The 9,330-nt window shown below is 42.6% G+C and overlaps 1 protein-coding gene across 1 annotated transcript; it reads left to right on the top strand.

Annotated features, from left to right (window-relative positions):
- The first annotated feature begins 6,540 nt into the window (after positions 1-6,540).
- LOC116468327 (late cornified envelope protein 1C-like) lies at positions 6,541-8,682 on the top strand. The gene is made up of 2 exons (XM_032151946.1): positions 6,541-6,591; positions 7,560-8,682. The coding sequence occupies exon 2, from the start codon at positions 7,582-7,584 to the stop codon at positions 7,912-7,914; it is 333 nt and encodes a 110-aa protein (XP_032007837.1). The 5' UTR covers positions 6,541-6,591; positions 7,560-7,581; the 3' UTR covers positions 7,915-8,682.
- Positions 8,683-9,330: the final 648 nt, after the last annotated feature.

Below are 9,330 nucleotides of genomic sequence, written 5' to 3'. Positions count from 1 at the left end.
TTTAATTGTGATGTTAGGGTGTCAGTTTTGGATCTTTCCTGCTTTCTCTTGTGGGCATTTAGTGCTATAAATTTCCCTCTACACACTGCTTTGAATGTGTCCCAGAGATTCTGGTATGTTGTGTCTTTGTTCTCATTGGTTTCAAAGAATATCTTTATTTCTGCCTTCATTTCATTATGTACCTAGTAGTCATTCAGGAGCAGGTTGTTCAGTTTCCATGTAGTTGAGCAGTTTTGACTGAGTTTCTTAATCCTGAGTTCTAGTTTGATTGCACTGTGGTCTGAGAGACAGTTTGTTATAATTTATGTTCTTTTACATTTACTGAGGAGTGTTTTACTTCCAACTATGTGGTCAATTTTGGAATAGGTGTGGTGTGGTGCTGAAAAAAATGTATATTCTGTTGATTTAGGGTGGAGAGTTCTGTAGATGTCTATGAGGTCTGCTTGGTGCAGAGCTGAGTTCAATTCCTTGGTATCCTTGTTACCTTTCTGTCTAGTTGATCTGTCTAATGTTGACAGTGGGGTGTTAAAGTCTCCCATTATTATTGTGTGGGAGTCTAAGTCTCTTTGTAGGTCACTCAGGACTTGCTTTATGAATCTGGGTGCTCCTGTATTGGGTGCATATATATTTAGGATAGTTAGCTCTTCTTGTTGAATTGATCCCTTTACCATTATGTAATGGCCTTCTTTGTCTCTTTGTTGGTTTGAAGTCTGTTTTATCAGAGACTAGGATTGGAACCCCTGCCTTTTTTTGTTTTCCATTTGCTTGGTAGATCTTCCTCCATCCTTTTATTTTGAGTCTATGTGTGTCTCTGCACGTGAGATTGGTTTCCTGAATACGGCACGCTGGTGGGTCTTGACTCTTTATCCAATTTGCCAGTCTGTGTCTTTTAATTGGAGCATTTAGTCCATTTACATTTAAAGTTAATATTGTTATGTGTGAATTTGATCCTGTCATTTTGATGTTAGCTGGTTATTTTGCTTGTTATTTGATGCAATTTCTTCTTAGCCTTCATGATCTTTACAATTTGGCATGATTTTGCAGTGGCTGGTACCGGTTGTTCCTTTCCATGTTTAGTGCTGCCTTCAGGAGCTCTTTTAGGGCAGGCCTGGTGGTGACAAAATCTCTCAACATTTGCTTGTCTATAAAGTATTTTATTTCTCCTTCACTTATGAAGCTTAGTTTGGCTGGATAATTCTGGGTTAAAAATTCTTTTCTTTAAGAATGTTGAATATTGGCCCCCACTCTCTTCTGGCTTGTAGAGTTTCTGCCGAGAGATCAGCTGTTAGTCTGATGGGCTTCCCTTTGTGGGTAACCCGACCTTTCTCTCTGGCTGCTCTTAACATTTTTTCCCTCATTTCAACTTTGGTGAATCTGACAATTATGTGTCTTGGAGTTGCTCTTCTCAAGGAGTATCTTTGTGGCATTCTCTGTATTTCCTGAATCTGAATGTTGGCCTGCCTTGCTAGATTGGGGAAGTTCTCCTGGATAATATCTTGCAGAGTGTTTTCCAACTTGGTTCCATTCTCCCTGTCACTTTCAGGTACACCAATCAGACATAAATTTGGTCTTTTCACATAGTCCCATATTTCTTGGAGGCTTTGTTCATTTCCTTTTATTCTTTTTTCTCTAAACTTCCCTTCTCGCTTCATTTCATTCATTTCATCTTCCATCACTGATACGCTTTCTTCCAGTTGATCGCATCTGCTCCTGAGGCTTCTGCATTCTTCAGGTAGTTCTCAAGCCTTGGCTTTCAGCTCCATCAGCTCCTTTAAGCACTGCTCTGTATTGGTTATTCTAGTTATACATTTGTCTAAATTTTTTTCAAAGTTTTTAACTTCTTTGCCTTTGGTTTGAATTTCCTCCTGTAGCTCAGAGTAGTTTGATCGTCTGAAGCCTTCTTCTCTCAACTCGTCAAAGTCATTCTCCGTACAGCTTTGTTCCGTTGCTGGTGAGGAACTGCATTCCTTTGGAGGCGGAGAGGTGCTCTGATTTTTTAGAGTTTCCAGTTTTTCTGCTCTGTTTTTTCCCCCATCTTTGTGGTTTTATCTACTTTCGGTCTTTGATGATGATGATGTACAGATGGGTTTTTGGTGTGGATATCCTTTCTGTTTGTTAGTTTTCCTTCTACCAGACAGGACCCTCAGCTGCAGGTTTGTTGGAGTTTGCTAGAGGTCCACTCCAGACCCGGTTTGCCTGGGTCTCAGCAGCGGATGCTGCAGAACAGCGGATTTTGGTGAACCGTGAATGCTGCTTCCTGATTGTTCCTCTGGAAGTTTTGTCTCAGAGTACCCGGCCTTGTGAGGTGTCAGTCTGCCCCTACTTGGGCATGCCTCCTAGTTAGGCTTCTCGGGGGTCAGGGGTCAGGGACCCACTTGAGGAGGCAGTCTGTCCGTTCTCAGATCTCCAGCTGCCTGCTGGGAGGACCACTACTCTCTTCAAAGCTCAGATGGAAATGCAGAAATCACCTGTCTTCTGCATTGCTCACGCTGGGGGCTATAGACTAGAGCTGTTCCTATTTGGCCATCTTGGCTCCACCTTTTTTTTTTTGAGACAGAGTCTCTCTTTGTCACCTAGGCTGGAGTGCAGTGGCCCGATCATGGCTCATTTCAACCTCCGCCTCCCGGGTTCAAGTCATTCTCCTGCCTCAGCCTCCCAAATAGCTGGTATTACAGGTGCCTCCACCACGTCTGGCTAATTTTTTGTATTTTCAGTAGAGACGGAATTTTACCATGTTAGCCAGGCTGGTCTCAAATTCTACCCACCTTGGCCTCCCAAAGTGCTGGGATTACAGCCATAAGCCACCGCTCCCGGCCACATTGAACATATTTTTAACTTGTTTTTCTCATTTGTGTTTCTTTTCTAGTATGTGTGTTGCCTGTTCACGGCCTTTGATTGTTCTTTGTATTGGCAGACTTGCATTTTTCCAATTAAATTGTAAAGACTGTTTTTTCTATATTCTTAGCAAATGTATTGCAATTTCCCCCAACCGATTACTTTTCTTTCTGTCTTAGTTATGATGCTATTTGCTATATAGATTTCTAAGTTTTAAAAATGCACTTATTGATTTTTCTTTTATATTTCCTTTATCAATGAATTTTCTTTATCAATGAATTAGAAACTATAAATATCTTCATGTAAGTATGCATTAAAAGGAATTTACAATACAAAATAAAAGTTTTGGGAAAAAAAGGGGAATAAACTAAAAACTGCTAATGTAAGAGATCCTTCTCTGGAAAGGGCTGTAGGGTCCAGGGAACAGAGTGATATCCATGCAGTTAGAGTTACTTCCTGTGGATCTCAGTCATGTTTCCTCTCATCTCCCAAGATTATAAGAGACAGATACCCCTGATGAAAAGATAACCCCAGAAAGCCAATCACTTGTCAGTAAATGTTTTTTTCCATTGAGATGATATCCAGCCAATTTAAATCTAATAGCCAAGGCTTAGCAATGAGTCCTCATGATACTACAACCATGCTGCTGATTTATCACCAAACCCAAGTCAGAGTACTTGATGTTGGGTGCTGCCCTTCCTGGAGACAGAGGCATGGCTCAGTGGCATGTCAGCCCCATCATACCATCATACCAGGAATCAGTGAGCTGGGTGTATGAGTAGTACTTCCTGTGTAAGCCACAGAATCAATACCCTGACCTCTCCTACAATAACAAAGCCCTTTGGTACAACCTAAGTACAAACATCATCCTTGAATAATACAGAGGCATCTTTCCAAAGGATATGGCCAGCACTTATCGCTGTGCCTGTCTTAGGATCAATCCCATATGGGATGATCTCAAGTCAGATGGAAAAGCTATTTGCAAGCTCTCAGGTGCTATGATATGCTGATGAAATGACTACATGCATATCCTTGCTCTAAGCGCTGATAAAAGATACACACATCACATCCAAACAAAATATTCAATCTCGTTTCAGAGATACATCACATAAGGCAAAACACAGGTAAGGCAAGGAGTAGTCTGTTCAAAGTAGAGTTAACTGACCAAGTCAGCTGTACAGGATTTCTTCTCTGAAAAAGCAAAGCAGTTGGCCGGGCATAGTGGCTCATGCTTGTAATTCTAGCACTTTGGGAGGCTGAGGCAGGAGGATCACTTGAGGCAAGGAGTTCAAGAAGACCCTGGCCAACATAATGAGACTCCAACTTTACAAAAAAATTAAAAATTACCTGGGCATGATGGTGTGTGCCTGTAGTTCTAGCAGGAGTTCAAAGCTGCAGTAAGCCCTGATTTGCACCACAGAACTCCAGTCTGGGTGACAGAGCAGGACCTTGTCTCAAAAAAAGTGGGGGAGCGGGGGTGGGCGGAAAGAAAAGAAAAGAAAAACTTGTAGAAATAGAATAAGGTCACATCACACACGTCCTTGAATGCTTTATCATGAATCAGCTAAAGACTTTGAGAAGACTTGTTCAATGGTAGCATGACTATTTACATCCAAACTGGGACACAATTGAGATCAAAAAGAAGGTTTATGATAATATATGTTGAGACAAAAGGTATGATCCCAAACTGTTGCTGGCAAACTGGGATGTTTGATCACTCTATTAAGGTCACAGGCAATTATTTCTAGAACAGTTCTAATGAAGAAGAGCTAGAGAGAGAAACCAAGAAGGTGAGAGGCAGAGAAACAGCTAAGAAAATATGTACACACAGAGTAACTATAAAATATATGATGTGTGTGTATGTTTATATAAACACACACATTTAGTGTATATATTATTTGGATACCCCAATACACATGCACAAACATATTTATATTTTGCAATTACTTGTGAACTATCTTCACTCTTCCCCTTGTGACCTAGATATCACTAATGCATTATATTGGTTCAGGCTCTGGAGAATTTTAGATGCTCCCTCAGTATTTCTACCACTGACAGGAAAGAGAGGGTTTTTCCTCACATGTTTATTCTGGCTTTAGTACACCTTCTAATTCATGAATTAGTTTTATGTTGGAAAAGCTCACCATATTGTTGTACACAAACTTGAACCAGATAGGAACTCCTGCTCTTTCCCTTCATCTACTCAAACTAGAGGGAAAGAAAACACTTTTGAAGCAGAGACAATAGGGGGAAACCTAGGAGGAGGGAGCTGCTGAGGTGCAAAAGCTTCTAGAGGCTCTCCCATCATGTCTTGGACAGTGTCCTGCACCTCAGGCCTGGCCTTCCCCCAAGTCCCCCTCTCCCCTTCCATCTCCCCATGTGTGCCCTTCCCTCCTTCCCAACACAGGGTCCTTGGAAACTCTGGGATTTTTCACTCTACGTGGAGCGATATAGAGTTCTAGAGTTCTCCTACTCCACACAAATGCCTTCCCTATTCACATTCAGTCATTCCTACTTCACAGTCAAAGACATCAATATACTTGGCAGAACAAAGGGGTCTTAAACATTAAAAAAGGAAATAATAGAAAAAAACAAACAATCCCAAATCCCAGATTTATACCCCACCCCCTCCATCTTGGAAAGCATCTATGACTTCAAAATACCTACTCCTTTAATGACGCATACGTAGGCGTCACATTTTTTAAGGGTCTATCATGTCACGGATCTTCTACCAGACTTTTTCCTTGTATTAGTTTACTGGCTAGCTCAATACCCTGTGAGATATCTGTATCACTATCTGTACTTTTAAACTGAGGAGGAAACAAGAACAACAAACTAAAAAGGAGTCAAGTTAAGTAATTTTCACAAGTATACACAGCTACTAGGTGGCAGAACCAGGACAGTTTTCTAGCCTGTCTGACTGCAAGCTCTTAATGGAATGCATCAGGGGTCAGCATTTTTTGTTTTTTACAAACTCTAAGGAATAAATGTTTTAGGCTTTGGGAACCATAGCATCTCTATCCCAGTTACTCAGCTCTCTACTGTAGCGTGAAAAGTACCACAGACACAATCAATAAAATAATGAATGTGGCTCATTAACTGAGTCAGAGAAATAAAACTTTAAGAAGCCTGAAATTTGAATTTAATATAATTTTTATATGTTGTAAAATATTTTCCTTTTTTGCTTTCTTTTCTCAACAATTTAAACACATAAAATCCTTGGAGGCTATCCAAATCAGGCAGCAGGCAGATTTGGGCTGCAGAAAGAAGTTAGCTGACCCCCGGTAGCCTGGGAGGATTACTTAGACTTAACAGGGAAAATGTGAAAGAATCTCTAAATTACAGTCCAAACTCAGCTGCCAAGAGCCAATGAGTTCCATGGGCAACAAGAAGGAACAAAGGAATTGGGGGCCAATGTGCAAAAACGAGAACTAAAAAGCGGTCAAGGCTGGGATTTACCAGGAAGAATGGGGCAGAAGGTCATGTATAAATTGTCCCCACCCTTTGTTTCTAAGCAGCCCTACTCCTACCTAGCAGCAGGTGCCCTCAGCCTAGGGAGGGAGGCAGGTGAAGAGCTGCCAGTCACTACCCATCACAGGACCAATGTGGGTATCAGGAGGTGAGTCCTTTCATGCCCAGGCCCTGTCTCACCACAGGAGGCAGAAACCCAGCCTGGGATAAAAGGGCTCAGGGCCAGAGCACCCCATTCACTCACTTCCTGAAGTGCTGAAGGACGCTGTGCTGCCTGTGACTTTGGTATGTGTCCTCTGGGAACAGGAGCAGGGGCTTCCACACAGGGATGCTCAGATCAGGGTAGGAGGGGTGGTGGGCAGGGCCTCCGGCGGGGAGGAGACTGGTAACAACTGGGACAGAAAGAAAAACTGGTTGGCTATGCCTTTGGGCTCCAAAAAAACTGCTGTAGGGTACAGCAGGCCTCTCAGGATGGGAAACCTTGAAGCACAGAGACCTGGGGCACTCTGATAGGCCACAGGAAGGAAGCCCACCTCTGAAAATACAACCTTGTCCCTGTCTGCAGGGAAGAGCTGGAGCCATGGACAGGGGACCAGAGGCTCCTTTGGGCTTATGGAACCGACATTTTTATGGGTCTGGGATTTGTTCACAAACTTCCCAGGTTGATTAGGACACACCAAGCCTGAGACTCACCATGCCCGCCCATCAGCCTGAGCAGGTGGTGAGCTGAGGAAGTCTGAGCTCCAGCCTAAGATCAGGAGGCCAGGTTTCAAATTCCAGGGCTGCAGGAATTTATGGGTTTGTCTGTCTCTGCTTCAACAAAGTAAGTTTACTGAGCCAGTAATATGCAAGATCTTTTGTAATATGTATCTTACAGAGTAAAACTACCTTGCAAGTTACAAAAGGTAGTGATTACTTTTTCTCTTTAAGAAATAATTTTCCCTAAATGACCTATAAATCATATAATTTCAGGGTGTGAAGACATATTTGGAATAATTTCTTCCTTCACTTACAACACTTTGGACTGTCAGATGCATTTTGTAATACTGTTTGGTCTTAGTTTACTATTTTGTGTAGCAGATAACACAAAAGAGTATCCTGAGCTTGCAAAGAGATAATGAGATAATTTGGGAAAGTATTGGAAGTGAAACTACTGGACATAATGTTTCTATAATTATAAGTCATGCTAGGAGTGTCAGAGGGGCAGGGGTGGCCTCTGCCTAGGTCTGATTTTCTGTCTGACTCTCCTTCAGCTCCTAAGTACCTACTGCCGAGATGTCCTGCCAGCAGAGCCAGCAGCAGTGCCAGCCCCCTCCCAAGTGCACTCCCAAGTGCCCCGCCCCTAAGTGTCCCCCTAAGTGCCCTCCAGTCTCTTCCTGCTGCAGTGTCAGCTCCGGAGGCTGCTGTGGCTCCAGCTCTGGGGGTGGCTGTGGCTCCAGCTCTGGGGGCTACTGCAGCTCTGGGGGAGGTGGCTGCTGCCTGAGCCACCATAGGCGCCGCAGGTCCCACTGTCACAGACCCCAGAGCTCTGGCTGCTGCAGCCAGCCCTCGGGGGGCTCCAGCTGCTGTGAAGGGGGCAGCAGCCAGCACTCTGGAGGCTGCTGCTGAAGTGGACCTTCACTTCCTCTTCCTTCTGATTCTGCCTGAATAGCTGAGAGGTTCCAGTAAAAGCTTGAAGTCTTGCCTGGAGAATCCCTCTGCTTTGGTGTCAGGAAACCCAAAATCTTTCTCCTTAATGGCATTTAGAGACTTTCGTCTGCATATCCATGGCTGCCCTGGGAACTCCAAAGCACACACCTAGTTCCTCCACAGCTCACGCTGCTGTATTCTGCTGCCTGAACTGAAGAAATAAAATCCAGAATCTGCCCCCCAACTTGCTACCAGCCTGCTTGATTTTCCTGTTTGTGTCATCCTTGTTCTCCTCCCCTGTGTCTGCTGGTGGCTGCTGAGGCCTTGGTGGACAGAGGATGGGGAAAGGGGTCAGGAGGAAAAAGCTTGCATTTTTGTGTGTTTTGTGTTTTTTCTTCTTTCTGTGTTTTCCTTTTAAACCAAGGGACTGAAATAGCATTGAGAAATATTTTTCTTTCAAATTCTAGTTCCTTTCACCTATGTAACTGCATCCGTCAGGCATGGCCAGGAGGCTGACTTCATCCTCCTTCCCACTATCACCTCTTCATTCTTGTGTTCCTCGTTCCCCACTCCTGCCACTAACAATCTCCCCGGACTCCTCCTCCATATTGTATGTGCGTGCATTCACATACACATGTGTACATGCACATAGATGAAATGAATCTGCATTGTAAAAAAATTAAATCACATTTAGTGCTGTATAATTTGCATGCAACAAAATTCAATAAAATTAAAAGTAAAATTAAATGAGTTTTGTCAAATATTTATAGCTGTATAACTACAAATGCAATAACACGCCAAAAATGTAGTTAATTTATTGAGAAGATTTTCAAAATAACACAAAATCTAGAATACATAAATGAAAATGTGGATACAGTTAACCACATTGAAATGAAATTCTAATGATCATTGTTCAATTCCCACCTATGAGTGAGAACATGCTGTGTTTGGTTTTTTGTCCTTGAGATAGTTTGCTGAGAATGATGGTTTCCAGTTTCATCCATGTCCCTACAAAGGACATGAACTCATCATTTTTTATGGCTGCATAGTATTCCATGGTGTATATGTTCCACATCTTCTTAATCCAGTCTATCATTGTTAGAAATTTAGGTTGGTTCCAAGTCTTTGGTATTGTGAATAGTGCCGCTATAAACATACATGTGCATGGACACAGGAAGGGGAACATCACACACCGGGAATGTTGTGGGGTGGGGGGAGGGGGAGGGGTAGCATTAGGAGATATACCTAATACTAAATGATGAGTTAATGGGTGCAGCACACCAACATGGCACATGTATACATATGTAACAAACCTGCACTTTGTGCACATGTACCCTAAAACTTAAAGTATAATAATAATAAAATAAAATAAAATAAAAAAGAAATTCTAAGTAT

The sequence above is a fragment of the Hylobates moloch genome, unplaced genomic scaffold (genome assembly GCF_009828535.3).
Source record: "Hylobates moloch isolate HMO894 unplaced genomic scaffold, HMol_V3 SCAFFOLD_5, whole genome shotgun sequence".
NCBI classification, from domain to species: Eukaryota; Metazoa; Chordata; class Mammalia; order Primates; family Hylobatidae; genus Hylobates; species Hylobates moloch.
Note: the sequence above shows the minus strand (reverse complement) of the source record. Positions and strands in the feature narration are given on the sequence as shown.